This window comes from Spermophilus citellus (genome assembly GCF_964194105.1).
Source record: "Spermophilus citellus genome assembly, chromosome: 8".
Taxonomy (NCBI): domain Eukaryota; kingdom Metazoa; phylum Chordata; class Mammalia; order Rodentia; family Sciuridae; genus Spermophilus; species Spermophilus citellus.
This window is the reverse complement of record NC_138189.1, coordinates 16,896,235-16,913,991: the sequence shown is the minus strand read 5'-3', so window position 1 is coordinate 16,913,991 and position 17,757 is coordinate 16,896,235. Positions and strand designations below refer to the sequence as shown.

The window sequence follows — 17,757 nt, the reverse complement described above, 5'->3', positions numbered from 1 at the left end:
CAGCCCAGTGCTGTGCTTTTGTGAAAGATGGTCCCAAATAGCACACCTCCGCAGGCCACAGACCATTCACTTTGTGCCAGGTACCCTTCGAATTGTAATTCTGGGAACCTGGGCAAGTCACCTAACTTCTCTGGTTATGGAAAGTTTTGTTATTGTTTTGGAGAAAATAATCATGCCTTTGTCCCAGAGTTCTTGTGAAGGACGAGTGAGTACTTCTGCACAGGAGGAGTGGCTGCATGAGGACCCTCAGGTGTTCACCAGCATGTTTATTTTTGTGGGGGTACAGCGATGGTCACATTGGAAAAGAGCTCTGCCGTTTGGGGATCTCGCCTTGCCACGGGAGACAGGGTGGGTACGCAGACACCTCAGAGTACTTTTCAGGTGATTTTTCAGAAGGGCTGATCAAGCAAATTGGATCCAGCAAAGGCAGAACACTTGTCGACATGCAGGAATAAAGCCTTCCACCTAGGATGCTTTTCTGTAAAAATGAATGAATGTTTGTATCGAATCAAGACAAGGACATGTTGGTGAATAAAGCAACTGATAACTTAAAAAATATTATATGATTGCCAATACCATCTGGAATGAAGTGTAAATTTATAATAAAGATTATTCAGGTCGATGAGTTTTGAAATTCATTAGATACTCTCTTATTCTTACTTGCTGAGAAGAATTCATTTAGAAATTAGCACTTGGTTTGCATTTACCTGAAGACGGAATAAACTGGATGGAATAAAGCAGGAGTAGGCAAAGGGTGCTGCTAAGTGCCGGTTTGTAAATACTGTAGGCTCTACAGAGCCGTACTTCTGTGGCTGCTGCCCAGCTGTGCCCTGGTAGCGTGAAGCAGACGCAGAGTCTACAAGTAGGTGCTTAAGGACTTGGAAATTTGAATTTCATACAACTTTCATGTGTCCCAGAATATTTTTCTGGATTTTCTTTCACCTATTTAAAAATGTAAAAACACAGTTGTAGAGGTCACCAGTTCTAAACAAACAGGTGGCGGGGTGGATGTGGGCCGCCCTTGGACTAGAAACCTGAGGACCAGAAACCTGAGAACATTGTGAGTCCCATGGTTTCATTAGTGGGATAAATGAAGCAAAACACAAACAATTCATTTTTGAGGAGTTAACTTCCTGATTTTAGCTTGTTACAAGTGGCTCTAAAGATTTAGGATGTGTGCCAGTGAGGTTAGTGACTCACCTTTTCAAAACCTAGCCTACATTTCTACATATTTTTTTGCACTTGTTAGAAAAGGATGTAGCATATTATAGACTTATTATGTAGAAAAATGTTAAAAAAGTCTTAACGTATCAATTTAGATTACTAGTTTGTGTTATTTGAGCAAATCAGAAATGTCAAGGGACAGAAACTTCTGACATGAGTGTGCATGCCTTGATCTTCCTGTAAATCCCTTAGGAGGTCCTTCTCCTTGCGTGTGCCTTTCTCTGTGGGGCCTGCATATGATCCCAAAGGACATCCTATTTTATAACTAGAAGAAAATCCCATAAAATCTTCTATTTCTGGAACTAAACTAAATGTTTAGTCATTAATTTTTACAAACTGTAGTGCAGTGGGTAATTTTGTTATATGAATATATGTAATTATAAAATAAGTAACATGTTAATATATTTTACCCAAGTGCAGGTGGGTGTTTAGGATAAATTACTAGAAGAGGAATTAGTAAAGCAAATATCATATGCATTGGTACTTTTACCTTCCTTTGTGATTGTGTTGATTCATAGCAAAGTATCAGTGTCTGTTTTGTCTTGGAATATAAAATGTTATCACATTTTTTCTTCCTCTGATGAGCAGTTTATGGCATCTTATTTTAATTTTTATTTGTATTCCATCATGATTGAGGAACTATATTTCTTCATATGATTATGATCTCTTGGTATTTACTTATTCACTTATTTTTAAGGAGACAGGGTCACCCTTTGTTGTCCAACCTGGCCTTGAACTCTTGGGCTCATGTGATTCTCCTGGCTTTAGCCTGCTGAGTTGCTGGGACAATAGGCCCGTATGCCTGGCCTAGTTTACTTTTATTGAACTATCTGTTCAGGGTCATTGCCAGATTTTCTATTGGGGATTTTTTAAAATTGATTTCTTTTAAAGTTCTTTATATATTTGGAAAATTGTTGCTTTGCTGTTGATGGGAGTTATATATATTTATCATTTATCTTTTAACATTTCTTATAGATTTAGAATAGCAAATAGTTTTAAAAATGTACTTCTTTCGGTACTAATGATTGAACCCAGGGATGCTTTACCACTGAGACACATCTTCAGCCCCTTTTTATTTTTTTATTTTGAGACGGGGCCTCCTTGGTTGCTGAGGCTAGTCTTGAATTTGTGATTCTCCTGTCTTAGCCTCCCAAGTCACTGGGATTACAGGCCTTCATCACTGCGCCCAGCTGTACATTGACATATTTATTCCTTTCCTTAGTTTTGCAAGAGCCTTAGCTAATATGACTTCGGATTCTGCCCACCTTGTGTTTTCCAGTTTTTATGAGTCCCATTTTGGATTTGACCTTGACGTAGCCTTCTCTTCTGTGTCTTCTCTTCTGCTTGTCTAGGATATTTGTCACATTGGGTTTAGGGCCAGTTGTGATCCTGGATGATCTCATCTCTAGATCTTAATTCTGTCAGCAGATGTTTAGAAGCAACCTCTTTCTAAATAAGGTCAGCTTTGTAGGGGGAGGTGGCCACCTCTGTCCGTCCCACTGGAACCATTCAACCTGTTACCATAAGCCTATGTGATTACTTGTCTGGTTTTTCCCTTTAGCAGTTGGTGTCACAAGTTATAATCCTAATGTTGATTCGAATGGTTAACGCTGTTGAAATTTAATTTCAAATTCCCCTCAAAAGGAAAAGTTGTTTTGTGACTTCTACCATACGGAGAGTGTGGGTTCTGGTAACAGCTTTCCAGGTTTCATTCCATCCCGGGGCTTGGAATAGCAAGCAACTGAGAATACCTAAGATCTCATTTTTATTTTTTTGCCCCATAAAATTACGATTTTTTTTTTTAAAGATTTGCATCTAATCTTACTCCTTTTTTCACTTTCTAGTCAGTGTACGTGATGTATGTTACTAACCTGATGCTCTGTTAGATGGTAGCAGTGGATGACAGACTTCCCCTCTGGTCTCTGAGATCGAGAGGTGGAGCCTGAACAGCATCTCTGCTCACTGTGTATAGATCATGTGGCGTTAACATCGTCGTCGTCAGTGTAGAACAGAAGTGGTTTAGACAAGCTTTATAACTTTGGTCAATTTTATATTTTTCATTTAGTTACCTCCTAGAAAGTTTGAAGTTTCAGAGATGTCAGCAAAAATATTGATTATGAATGGGTTTTAGGTTGATAATGATATGTGGTATTATGCCTTTGCTAGTTCCACAGTCCCTCGTTTCAAAATTGAGTATAAAAGCTGTCTGCAGAGTAGATTTATTCATACCGATCCTGTTTTCCTGCACAAAATCCTTAAACACATTTGGTAATGTGTAGACTAAATAGATTAACTTGAGGTCGTAAACTATATTTTTGAGGGTACAGTTATAACTTTTTAAGTGTGATGAAATGTCTTCCTTTTTACTCTCCTCGATAAAACCTATCATTTATTGTACTGCAGCCTTTATGACTGAGCACATGACAGTCCCTTTGTGGAAGCAGTACTGAGTCGCAGCACACGCAGTCCAGTCACCAACCACCCTGACAGTTGTTTTACAAGCTACTTCCATATCGGAGCCCCATTCTTCACCCAGAAATGGGGTGCTGATGTCACCGAACTGGGGAGTTGTGTGCTTTTCTTTTTGTTTCTTTGTTTTTGGTTATTGGGTATAAATCCTCAGTCCCAGTGAAGCTCAGCTGCTTTGCTTGTTAAAACGTGAATGATCATAGAAAGTTAAAAGGTGCTGGGGCTCTGGGTAATCATTCTAGTCTAATATATTTCTGTCTTAAGGGTGGAGTCCTCCTACAAGAGTGGAGTGACTGTCACAGATGGAGTGGTTTGTCCTAGTGGGGTCTCTGTTAGAACCCCGCCTTCAAAGTCGCCACTGTCTTCTGCACCGCCCTTGGTGCCTGTTATGTTGCCAGCGTCAGTCGCTATGTGAACTCTTCAAAGGATAAATTAGTAAGTGTGACTCTTCAATCTCAAAATGTGAAGTAGTTCCTTCAGATTTTATTTCTAGGATATACTCAGAATTGGCTCAGTTTCAAGCTGTGCTTAGTTATTAAGGTTCTTATGTTTATCATCAAGAGAAAATTATTTTGAAAATAAGAGTCTCATTCTAGATATTTCAAAAGTTACTGCAGGATTGTAAAGAATAAAGGGGAAGTGAATGAAAACCTCATCACTAGGATAGTGATCATTTTGATATATTTTCTTCCTGGTGTGTGTGTGTGTGTGAGTGACTGATTGTGTGTGTGCATACATTCTTTTCAATCAGTGGTATCAATTTTCTTCTCCAAATTTTCTTTTTTGAAAGACTATTTTTATGGATGCATAAAATTTTGTCATTTAATTATATCATAATTAATTTAATTCTTTCTCTGGTCCCTGACCTCCTTGGTACACGGTAGTGTTTGTCCAAAAGGAGTTGTATATACCTTTTGTCAGATTTGGTGACTGTTAGCTTGGGGTCAGTCCTGTCCAGGAAGACAGGTAGAGGTACTTGGTATGCTCTTCCAGGCTGCTGAGAGACCCTGTTCCTCAAGTGACTATTGTGGCTGTGCGTCTCAGTTTGCTTTTCCCAGGCCAACCTTTCTTTTAAAAAAACCCAAAAAAACAAAAAACAAAAAACAAAAACCTTTGACATTTCTATTAAAGAAAATGCTGTTGTATTTAAGACATTTTTTTAAACAGATACACAAAGACATAAAAGTTGTATGAATTTAATGGGGTACCATTTGTTGTTCAGAACATGTGTATGTTGCATGGTGTTTAAATGTGGTTAAACAAATTTTCTCTGTAAACATTTATCAGTTCTGTTGAGTAAAAACTTTCAAATTCCTTTCTTCTGGCTTTTTTGGAATATACAGTACATAATTGTTATCTGCAGTCACCACACTGTGCAACAGTACCCCAGAGCTTCTTGCTGTGTCTTAACTGTAACTTGGTACCTGCTGATTATACTTCCCTAGCCCTCTTCCCCTGCTGTATTTTGGTTGGAATGCTTTTGAAGCCTTATCCTTGCTTCAGTAGCCGCTTTAGGGAGGGATAGAATACCGCATAGTAATATACTTTGATTGCAAGATGCACCTTGACTGCATGAGCCCTGGAATGAGGAATGATGTATCTGAAAACCAAGGCGCCCAGATATGAAGCTTACTCGTTGGGGTTGTACTGTTTTTTTCTGACCCACTTTCTGGGGTTTGTGAGGCAGATTCTGTTCTTCCCATTTTATGAAAGAGGGAACTCTTAGAGAGCTGGCATGGGTTCCCTGGGATCAACATAACTTGAATGACAGGTAGGCTTTACCTGAGGAATTCCTAGTCACCCCACAAGAAAGCTCTGGATAGCAATCTCATGGCAGGGATTGTTTTTTTTTTTTTTTCTTAAATCCTGTTTTTATTAAAGAAAAATTAAATGTCACCTGGCCACTTTTGTTTGTTTCAGTTGGAAAAAAAAATTGAAATGAAAAAAATCCAACTCTATTTTTTAGACAAAATAAAACAAATACCTGAAGTCTCATGTGCCTTTGTGTGCACACGTGGCTGTTGTGTTGTAGTGCTGTGAGGCTACTCCTGAGAGTTACGAGACACCAGTGTGATGAAGAATTTCTGCCCCAGTGCCGGTGGTGTCTTGACCATCCCTGGTGTATGTCGAAGACCGTGGGATTTGGAGTAGAAATTGCACGGGCTCAGAGTGCGACTCTGCCATCTGCTAATGGAATCTGGACCGTTTACTTAACTCTCAACTTGATTTTTTTCATTCATTATCCTTACCTTGATGTCCCCACTGCCCCAAATCTGGTAGCTTTAGCATTTTCACCTTCTTCACAAGCACTCTGTGTTGATGCTCAGGCTGCAAAAGTTGCATAAAGTTCCAGAGCCCAGAGAGGAAGCCAGGTGGTGGTGTCCACAGAGTCTCTCTCAGGACAGTCCTGCAGGGGGAGTGGCTGAGCACTGATGGAAAGCAGGATCACGCACAGCACATTTGTTGTTGAAATAGAAACAATATTCAGCATTAAAGAAATGAAATCCAGAAAGTACTTTCTTTCTTTGTAAGGTCAATATTTTGTTGATAACATGTTGTGCGTACATTTTTCTGCCAAGTTTCCAATTTTAAAACAAATGTGCACCTTTCATGTATGGATTGACTACGTTAGTGCACATGCCATCTTCTCTCCTAATATCGAGCTTAGAGCTACTTGGGTGTTGATTTTTCTCCCTTTTCATTTTCAAGTTTTGGTTACGTGTGACAGGAATGATTTAAGCTGTGATGAGATGTATGAATGAGTTATTTTGGCACAGAAGCCCCCTTATTCTTGTTCATCTGGGTGTAGTAGATGATTTCTGAGAATTCCCTCGTAGGTTTAAACTGAACAGGTGGAATTACTTTGATACTGATGGTGTATCCTGAACAACTTATGTTTTTCTTTCTTGTCATTTTTTAGGATTCTGAGCAACAATAAAATATCTGAGCTGAAGAATGGCTCGTTTTCTGGGTTAAGTCTCCTTGAAAGACTGTGAGTATTCTTTCATTATCATTTCTTTCTCTCTTAAAAAATATTATATATATATATATATATATATATATATATATATATATATATGTTGTTGATGAACCTTTATTTTTATGTGGTGCTGAGGATCAAACCCAGTGCCTCACACATGCTAGACAAGTGGTTTACCACTGAGCCACAACCCCTGCCTATCATTTCATCATCTTTTATTTAATACATTTTCATTGTGAACATGTTGCCAAAGTCCCAGGCATTCAGAACAAAAGGTGAGTTTTCCCAGCATTTTATCATGCAAAATTTCAGGACTTGAATTTTCAAAACAAAATAATTACTTAGAGGGAGGCACACCTACTGAAAGAGTGAAATAGTAACAGATGTGGACTTTGTGAGCCATAGACTTGTCACAGCCCTGCCACTCAAGTCGTAAAGCAGTCATAGACAAAAAGTGGGTCACTACAAAGAGGTGCTGTGTAAGACAGGATGGCAATAATAATAAATTGACCTGAATGTCTTCCTATAAAACTATTTACAGAACACACCATGGACTGTTGTGGACTGACCATTGGCTTAAAGCATGGATAGAATTTTGAAGTTCTGTATCATGGAATGTATATGTTTTATAATTTGAATTTCAGAAAATCAAGGAAAAACTAGAATATTCTGATATCTTTGAACAAAATATTTGCTTGGAAGTTGCCTAGTTTTGCTGATGATCTGATGTGTTTTAAATAGCGCTCATTTTTTTGCTTTGGTAAATTTTAGGCAATGGATATTTAATTTGCTTGTGTTCTCAATGTGATTCCAGGATACTGTTTCAAATTCCCCTGTTACTCATGCACTTAGCATTAAATTTCAAAGTGCATGAGGGAGCCACACTGAGTGTCTCCGTTTCTGTGAAGCATCACTGTCGTTTTTCTTAATTCTCCTTGCTCTGCCTCACTCTGCTTCTCTCTGAGGCCTTACCTGTGACTGTTTTACCTGGGGCTTCTGTGCTTGGACTCCCACAGGACTTCGTTGCCTAGATCACTGATGTGTATTTTCTTCTTTGGTCCTGGGGATTGAACCCAGGGGCACCTTGCCACTGACCTGCATCCCCAGACTTGTTTATTTTTTATTTTGAGAGAGTCTTGCTAAGTTGCTGAGGCTGGCCTCAAACTTTGGATGCTCTTGCCTTAGCTTCCTGACTTGCTGGGATGACAGGTGTATACTATCACGCCCGGCACTGATACATTTTTTTTAAGTTTTTAAGTGCATAGTGCTCAGTGTTCTTTATCTTTTCGTGTATGTCTTTTTCTCTTTCTGTTTTTTGGATCAGTTCTCTTTAATTAGGTTTTATATATACTTATATGTGTACACATGTATGTAGCACTACATCCTTATTTATACGCACATGCATATACTTCATAGGCGTGTGTGTGTGTGTGTAAACACATACACAACCACTCATATATAAATACTCTAAAACATTCTTGGCATGGCAGTACTTAATTTTCAGAATTTTATTTTCTATTTTTATTTAATAATTCTGGTTGTACTCCCTGGGAGCCCCTCCAGGATGCTGGCTGCACCCTCAGCCCCATGTCTGTCCATGCTAAGAGCAGCCTGTTAACAGAGCACATTCCATGGCTCCTGGTTCAGGAGTGGGCATTTGAGCCAACTTGACTGAGTTCAGAAGTGCTTGGATCTTTTGGAAGGGAATTACCTCTCTGCCACCAGGAAGATGGCTCTACCTGTGGTACAGGAGCCATCTGCTACTAGTGTAGGCTAGGGACAGCATGTTAAAATCCCTGGGGAAGGCCGACAGGTCACCAGTGGGAAGCCCTGGGGGACCCTTCTGAAACATGACACTGCTTACCAGAGGTCATCCATTCCTGCCATGTGTTTGTTCCTTGCAAAGAGGTTCTAGGTAACTATCCCAGCATGTAGCACACTGCCAGGCCTTCAGTGTAGCTCAGCTGATGATTGGTGTGGTCCTCCCTTTCCAGAGGGAAGGTGACAGACACCCCCCAGGTAGAAATAGCTGTCATATTTAGAAACACACTTCGTGGGCTCCATGTGGTTATTTGTGTGCACCTAGAAAGTGTAGCCAGAATGGCCAGTGTTCTGTGCTGTGATGTGCATTGCTGCTCCTCTTAAATTCGTTTCTCTTTGACCTTATTTTCAACTTTTTGTTGATGATAAATCTCTGTATTTGGAACAAACCAATTAGGTTGCACTTTTTCAAGCACTTAGAGTCCCAGACCTGAGTCTTAGTCTTAGTGTTGCAGTGTGAGGGTGGCCAGGCATGCCCAAGTGAGACCAGCTGCCCGCACTGCCTTTGTGGGAGAACAGCCCCTTCAGAAGGAAAGAAAAAGGGGTGGTATGGCTGGGCTCTTACTGCTCTGGCTCTGAGGAGCCTAGACATCTCCTCTGTCCCTAGTCCTCCAGAGGACAGATTTACTGCTTCAGCAGTCACCATCCTGTGCATCTCTCCCTGGGTCTTCCTAGTGGGAGCCTGGGCTCTCTGGGCTCCAGTACTTGAGGGGAGCCACCCACCTGCCCTTTCCTTGCTCTCAGTTGCCCTCAGTGGTCAGCTGATAGCAGAGGGTGATAAAGGCCCTGACTCCCTCACCTCTCATGTGGGGCCACACTGATGTGTGCTCTGCATCGTCTTCCAGAGTCCCCAGGGGATTGGGGCTGACCACCTTGGCACCTTCAGCGGCACACCTTTTATTGGCTCCTGTCTCCTCCTTATTCTGTGTGCTTTTCTGGTACATCCTGGGATCTCCCCCTGAATAGAGCCACTGCATTTACAACCTTAATGAGGAGAACCTAAGAGATACAGCCAGCCAAAGACAATGATTGCACTTCAGCTTTGGCTAGTTGGAGACCCCCAATAAATGAGAATGATTTAACCAAGTAACTTGAAAATATGGCAGAATATGATATGGTGTAAAGGATGTTTAGTAGAACAAGGAATTACTCAAACTGGAGTCAGAACTTTAAAGTTGTGAACATAAAATTAATGGAACCAAGACAATAGGAGTTGAGTGTAGCAGAGTGGGGCCAGGATGGAGGGCTGGGATAGTGGGCCAGCCTAGCTGACCTAGCAGACATGCCCGAGATTGAGGGAATCCAGATACCAGGCTATCCTTGGCAGTTTCTTTGGGTTGAAGGTCAGACTTACAGAGTTCACCCTGTCTCTCCTTTTTTAGACTTTAAAAAACGAGAATTTTACCTACATTGTGCATCCATTCATTCATCTACTTGTCTGTGTCCCTCCCTCCCCCTTCCTTCTTCTACCTTTTCCTTTTGATGTAGCATTATTCTCCGATTGTCTTATGTACTTAGTTGTCAGTATTTAACAACGTGCTTCCCGCAGACCCTGGAACCACTGATGTTAAGATTGCCTACTGATCCAGGTGTGTGACTCCCCAGGGTTAACTCTACCCCAAGGGATGAGTCGAGGCCACCAAGGTAATTCAGCATCTCTCTAGTTTTTGACAGACTGAATCATAGCCAAGAAATGAGGGGTAGTTTGCTGTGGGCTTTGGGGACTTGTGTGGCGATAGGAGAAGAAAGTCTGTTCTTTTCCATTCCTTTGTGTGGAGGGAGCTGGGGGGCTGGATACCTTTTGGCTTTAGGCAGTCACCTGCCAAGAACAATGGACCTGAGAGGTGGGTGGGGTCTGCTGCCAACATAGCTCTCCTCCTCTGGTTCCTGTAATGCCAGAGCTTTGTTCTCTTGATTGTTGAAGACGTTTTGAGTTGAGTGTTCTTATATAAGACACATCCTAAAGGAGTCCCTGCTTTTACCAGGAGCTATTAAAATAGTCCTTTAATGCTGTTAAAGCAGTTCTTTGTGCTTCTTTTCACTTAGGTTTTAACGATCCCGTGTATTCAGACCTAGTTCTGTTTTCTAAGGTTAGACTCCTGTTTACTAGGGATGCTGTAGGTTGGTGGGGGAAGGGAAATGTTAAATGAGAGAATATGACTATAAATATCTCTTGGCAATGGCTGATTAATATGGCTATTATTAAATATTATATAATATGTCAAGAATTTTTTATTATTAAAGAAAAAGTGTATCTTTAAATCATATTACGGCACTCAGTTATTCATGAGAGGTATTTTGTAGAAACACATGCAGTTCATCATTGACCACAAATTTATGTACTGCTTTAGCTAAATCAGTTCCTCTTGTAGACGCTATTTAAAATCTGAAAAGGGAAACTTATGTTTTAAAAAAATGGAACTGACATTATATATTTCTATTTCCAGAGCTTTTCAGCTTATGCAAAACAAGTCAGAACCATATGGGTTGAATTTTCTCATAAAAATCATTTTCTTTCTTTGATGTGTGTGGTTGGGGTCAGGTAGGGAGGGGGAGATAGGAACTAATAAGTGGTCTGATGATAGACTGCACTTCCTGGGACTAACCTCAAAATCTGGAACTGTTAAAGTTGGGGATAAAAATACATTTTTGATGAAAAATTTCAAACACAGAAAAATGGAAAAGACAATATCGTAATCTCCCATATAAGAGATTCTCTCCTCATATCCTCATGAGTGGCATGTCACCTGGGTTAGGGTAAAGGGAGAGGATGGAAGGGGGTGACGATGCAGCCTATTACCTTGTATAATAATTTCTTTTTTAGCTTTTTTTTTAAAAACATACTGAGAAGTTAGAAGAATTTTACCATCCTTAGTCCCACTTCTTTAGTGCATGTGCTTTAGGTATTTTCTTGTTATTCTAGGTAAAAATTTACTTAGTTCCTTTAATATCTTTCCACTATATCGGTCCAAGATATATTAAATTCTGTCAGATCTTGGCCAAAATTTTTAATCTTTCAGCACAGAATTTCCTCATCTGAAATAAGGATACTACCTCGTAGGGTGATTGTGAGGTCGTCATGGCATGATCAGTGACAGACATCAGCCACTGGATTTAGTGGTTTGTCCACATGAGGAGCCCAGGGTTAGAGCTGGGTTTCAGGCATGGCCTGATCCAAGGCTTCCTGTCTGTTGGGGTCATCTTATAGGCTCTTTTGTCTTTGTAGCAAGAGGCCACTGACTGCCATAGGCTCACATCCTTTCATCCTTTAATGTGGGAATGGCAGTCCCACCTCTGGTCAGACTAGGCTATTGTAATCATGCCAGTTTAAACCTTGTGCATTTGAAAGATCCGGACAGTGTTGATTAAGAGCCACATATGGAAAAATTTGAGGTATATTCTGTGCCATTTGGAGAAGTAGGGGTGCATCTCCCTAATCAAGAGAAGGCTGCCAGCATTAAACAGAGCCCCTAGACCTGTGCACAGTGACCACCTTCCATACTCAACAGCCGTCCTTAGCGCTGTCATTGTTGTATTCTGGAATCTTTCATAGGTGCTACTGTTTTCCATCTCTATCTAGCCTCAACTTTTTAAAAATTTCCATTGACTCTCGTTTGTTCCTCTGCTTTTTGCCCTAGAATGAAATGGACAGTCTCCGGTGGCTCTGCACTGGGTGTCAGTACTTGTCCTGGTACCCACAGGGTCACAGGACCAGCCAGTGTGAGCAGCTGTTGCCCTGGAGCAGGTCCTGAGATGAGGTGGGAGTTTAGCCAGTTAGTTTGGGAGCCGGACAGTGAGGAGGACAGTGCTGGTGCTCTGCTGAGCTGTCTGCAGCAGGCTCCCTGGACTCCGAGGGAGCCCTGAGGAGCAGGCTCAGACCACCCAGCCTGTAGCTGGGATATTGTCCCCGTCATCTCCCTTCCCAGGGCTGTTGCCACCCTCCATCTCTGATCTTCATGGGTAGATTCTCAGGAGGTGGCAAAAGAAAGCCACAGAGGATGGTTGCATGTATAGGGACCACTGTCCACTGCCGTGGCTCCCTGGGCCCTAAGGCAGGTACCTAGGATAAGGGATCTCCTGGGCTGGGGCACACAGGAAACTTCATCTCTGTATGATTTTCCTTTTCTGTTCAAATTGCTAAACCAGGGACCATCTTCTTACTCACAGTTAAGAGCTTAAAATTTACTTGGAAATATAGAGAGGGGTGTACGAATTGAATTCACTGACAATCTTCTAAGACTTTATTATTGTCCGAATATGTTTTGGGAAGCTTTCTAACCTTTTCTGATATTTTTAGTTAGTTACTTTGTTTTCTTTCCTTTTTTTTTTTTTTTTTTTTTTTTTAGGAAATACTGCAGAGCCTGGAGGGAAACCTCCTTCTCTGACCCTAGGTCAAGGTAGCTGCTAATGTTTAGAATGTTCTTGTGAAACATACAGTCTGGATTCGGGTCAATGAAAAACTTCATAACAGCAGTCTGATCATAGGTTTTATGTCTGTGTTCAATGATTATTTCCTTTTCAAAAGAAGTGCGGTTTAGTTGTATTTAGAAAATCCTGACTCTGATGAGCCAGGGAGATGGTGGCATTGCAGTCCTGACCCTGGCTCCCGAGGAAGGGGCGCAGGATGTGGTTAGAAGCAGGTAGACGGGGCTTGGAGGCTGAGGTTCTCTGGAGGCCATGTGGATCACAGGAGTCAACAGGGCATTATCCTAGAGAAGCAGTCTTGCAACTTTGTCGTGGGTCTCTGCCCCCATGTAGTAAGCAGGCTGGGCAGTGTGGTGAGCCACAGGACAATGGCTTGTCAAGAATGCTGGGCTCACAGGAAATGAGTAACTCCCGCCACCAGGCAGAGGGTAGCCTCATCAGAAAGTATTTGTGAATTTTCCGGGAAGCCTATCCAGAAGATGACCCCAGTGTTGCAACTTCTACTGTATCGATAGTTAAGTAACCAATATGTTATGAATTGGGCCATATACGGTTTTCATGAGCTGGTGGGGCAGTGGAGCCGGAGGGGGAGACCCCACTGTGCTCTCTGCAGTAAGGCTTTCATGGAGTCCTTTTCCTAAGCACGAGTAGAGAAAGGAGTCCTGATGCTTTCTGAACTGCAGGGCCTGAGATGGCAAACTGAGGATCTCCAAGTAGTTTAGACTGTCGCGACACGGGCTGGTCTGTCCACGTCGGAGCAGTCCTTATTAAAGATCCCCCAGACACAGGTCCCTCATTATGAAAACGGGTAGCACCAAGGTCCTGGGTCTGTTTCTGGGGAAGCCTTTAAATCTCAGCTGAAGTACGTAAGGGACTTGGGAACCCCAGAGGTACCTGCTGTCCTGGCTGGTGTTGATCTTCCTCTGTACACCTGTGGTATTCACTGATAGTGTGGACAGGTGACATAGGAAGCCCCAACCTGGTGTGTGAGGAAGGGGCCGGTTGGCATTGTTAGGTCAAGACTTCTGGGAAAGAGCAGCAGGAAAAAGTGTCTGCATATGGTCTGGCTTCAGGCCCAGATGGTGACTGGAATCCATTCTGACTTGGCAGACAAGGTTGTGTCCTGACCAGTAGGCTCACCTCAAAGTGTCTGGCACAACTGCAGTGTGGTCCAGCCATGGCAGGAGTGTGGTCCCAGGAAATGGATGGTATCCGACTTCTAAGCAGGAGTCTAGCCAGAGGGTCTCCATCTGAGCCTGGGTACTGGGTAGATAGTAGCAACTGCCTCAGCCTGCTGCCCACAGCCCCACCCGAGAGGTATATACTGAGACACTGCTGCCCCCAGTGGTAGGGCCTGGCGTGGGTGTGCAGTAGTGTGCTTGAGAAGGATGAGTGTGTCAACTGTGACTGCTGTGGGTGCCCAGGAGATAAGGCCTTCTGCATCTTTGTTTTGAGCTACATAGTGTGATTTTTACTTATTCCTCTTTTTTTGTTTTTCATATTGGGAAATGAACCCAGGAGTATTCTACCTCTGAGTTATCTCCCCAGTCCTTCTAAAAATTTATTTTGAGACAGTCTTGCTGAGTTGCCCAGGCTGGCCTCAATCAAGGTGGTGACCCGCCTCACACTCATGAGGAGCTGGGATTCCAGGTTTGCGCCACTGTGCCCAGCTTTACATATCGTGATTTATTGCATATTTTTTTTTGTATCTTTACTTTATAGAAAACCTAACTATGGAAGCCCAAGAAGAAAATAAGTATGAAGAGCTAAGTGACATGAATTTTGGATTGGGTATTTTTAAACACATTGTAAAAAAAAACTCAATTTAATGATGTTTGTCATAAATCCAGTAACTAGTGAACTTTGATAACCAAATTAGAGCATACTAAGAAAAAATTGTTTATGATTATAGTTTAGTGATGATTTAGATTTGAATAATGGGAGGACCATGTCCCTTTTAAGACATATGCCTTTCTTCCTGTGTTGACTGAAACAAAAGGCTTTGGAGCCAGGTTTTTCAAATTTGAATTCTCACTGTCACTACTGTCACTTGGCTTAATGTTTCTGGCTTCCATTTCCTCATGTCACTGCTGTTAGTGTTGCTTTCTGTGCAGCAGGTAAGTGTAGTCGCCTGAATATTTTTGACAGTGTCGATCTGTGAGTTACATTTATTTTGTTTTTCACAGGGACCTCCGGAACAATCTGATAAGCAGTATAGATCCAGGTGCCTTTTGGGGACTGTCATCACTAAAAAGATTGTGAGTATTTGAATTGCTCACTTATGAGTTCAGAGTTGTGTATCTCATAAGCAGCTATTAACTGACTTTACCATGATAGAAAGTAAATGATAAGTAATTTCTAGAGGCTCACCTGGCCAGGTCCCCGATCAAAGAACAGATAATATTTAATATGTGTAGCTTAGGAGGAGGTTAATTTGCACAGGTGTGATTTGTTTGGTGGTAGGTAGTTGTGTCTTCTGTATGCTAATAAAATCATTAATGTGGCCGCTCTTCGGGTTGACATAATCTATAGATGAATTTCAAGTTATGACTCTATTCAAACTGTCTGTAAATCAAGGCGCCTTTCTATAATGATGTGAAATGTTGTGGATTTCATGTATGTTTTTTTAATCTATGTATTATTATTTCAAATTCTAAAGTCTAGTTGTTGTAACTTCCAAAGCTAAACAGCCCCTTCCTTCTTTGGGTTCTTTTTGTAGTTGCTCACTTTTGAGATGTGACTGCTGAGACTGTCCTGCCATCCTGCATTTCTTCCAAAAACAGTTGTTGTTCACTAGCTGCTTCTTAGGTTCTCACTTCTCCAGAAAAGCTGTCAGACTCTTGAGAGAGAATATATAGTATAGGGGAAGAACAATAACTTTTTCTTCTCTACTTTGTAAGTTCTCATCTCGGACTCATCTAACAAAGACTCATAAGAGAAAAACAGAGGTTTATTAGCATGTGTATTTCCTTATACACAAGGGAGAAAACCCAGGAAAAGAGTGTGTCAAAGGGGTGGTTCAGAACTGATGGATGGAACATCTTCAGCAGGGAGCAATACAGTTTTAGAGAAGTAACAGGACAAAGGATAAGCACCTTGAGTATCTAGGGGCAGCAATTTGTGAGAAGGCAAATAAATGGAAAATGAATTTAGTAGATAAAGTCTAATTAGTAATGTTTGCTGTATAGAGTCCTCTGGTGCTTCCTAGGCTGATAAGGCTCCAGAACCCTCTAGAGGCCAGGCTTTGTCCTTCCTAGAGGAGGTGGAGGGACACCTTTGCAAACTTATGTCCTGCTTTTAGTCGAACAAGGAGAACACAGAGACTTTCCTTATATGTTTTGTTCTTATGTTTCTTCTCAGTTGCCAGCACCTCAAAGTCATTCTTGTGCTATTTTCCCAGGTTTTTTTTTTTTTAATTTGTGTGTGTGTGTGGACATGGAGATTGAACCCTAGGGCCTTCTACATGCTAGGCAAGAGCTATGCACTGAGCTATAGCTATAGCCCCCAAATTACTATTTATGCAAATAAGATATCTTTCATCTAAGACATAGATATATCTTTCCCCCCTTTTCTCTCTGTTTGGCAGTCTTGTTTGGAATTCTGTAAGATTAACAATAGCAGGAGTTAAAGGATTTCTTTTCAGCCTGCAAAATTATTTAAATTTTAATCAGGTCTGTAGTGGGGAGCTTTTATTACCATAGCTCTTATTGGGGTGAGTAGTGGCTCATTGTTTGTATCTGCCTTTGCCTACTCTAAGTAGAAGCCCAAGGAAGTCTGAAGGAGGGATTGCTACCAGTTTTCTTATTTTCTATTCATTCTGTACTTGTATTATTTTGTAGTTAAGGCTTTTTAATGAAACCAGTAAAAAATTGGCCTGGCCTGTCTAGGGTAGGTCAGTGTTGTTACCAGAGACCAGGGTTAAGTCAGAGTGTGAGAAGCACTGGACACTAGTTGGGCATCAACATGGTAGCAGGTCAAGCTATGTATGGAGCTCAGTAAAAGTAGTATCAGCCAGGTACAGCAGTGTCACCAAGGCCGTGGCAAGGCAGGGATCCAGGTGAGTTGAGTTCAACAAAAATTCACCAAGTTCATCTTTTGCACTCACCTATGGGTGAGTCAGGGAGTGTAGTGGAATCATAAGAAACCAGAGCGTGGATGTGGACATGGCATCTATTCACAGAGGCTGAGCAGGTGTCTTGGGGGTTATGAAGACGCAGGCAGGGGTGCCGAGCATGGTCCTAAATAGGTGACACAACCAGATAGAGTCCCTGGAGAGAGAGGGAGCAGCAGGGAGGCCAGGTCCTTCCTTTGAACTTCTTGCCATGTGGAGCCACTTGGTTCCTGTGCTGAGGAACCGAATCCTCAGGTAGAGGCCTGACCTGCCCTGTCTGAAATGGTGGAGCTGAAGTTGATCATTGTTTCAGCTGTCCTTCCTAGTGATTCTAATGCTTTTAGACCTTCTAGAATATTCTTTCCTTTAACATCTAGGAGAGAACGTGACATGATATTGTCAGATAGGATCACTTACTCTTCCTTCCCTCTGTGAGTGCACACCACTGTATTCACAGCTCTGCTGGTGATAGAAAGGTTAATGCTGCTGATATAGAGGTTGAAGGATACTTGACTATTTGTTAGAAGAATTAGTTTCATTGGGGGTGTTGTAGAATACCTTAGGTTCACCGTCTAGTACTTTGTCCTAAATAATTTCTCCAGGACTACTACCTAAAATAAATTTAATGACTGGTAGTGTAGTGGGCATCACCTTAGCATTTTTAATAGCATTACACATGAAGTTTTCTGTTGTGTTCTTGCTTAGGAAGGTAATTGCCATGTATAAT

General features: G+C 41.6%; 1 protein-coding gene across 1 annotated transcript in view; it reads left to right on the top strand.

Annotated features, from left to right (window-relative positions):
- The window catches only part of ADGRA3 (adhesion G protein-coupled receptor A3), a 105,379-nt gene that overhangs the window by 26,148 nt on the left and 61,474 nt on the right, over window positions 1-17,757 (top strand). Inside the window, exons 2-3 of the mRNA XM_081303145.1 lie at window positions 6,614-6,685; window positions 15,106-15,177. Coding sequence (XP_081159271.1) covers window positions 6,614-6,685; window positions 15,106-15,177 — 144 coding nt within the window. The remainder of the gene's footprint in view (window positions 1-6,613; window positions 6,686-15,105; window positions 15,178-17,757) is intronic.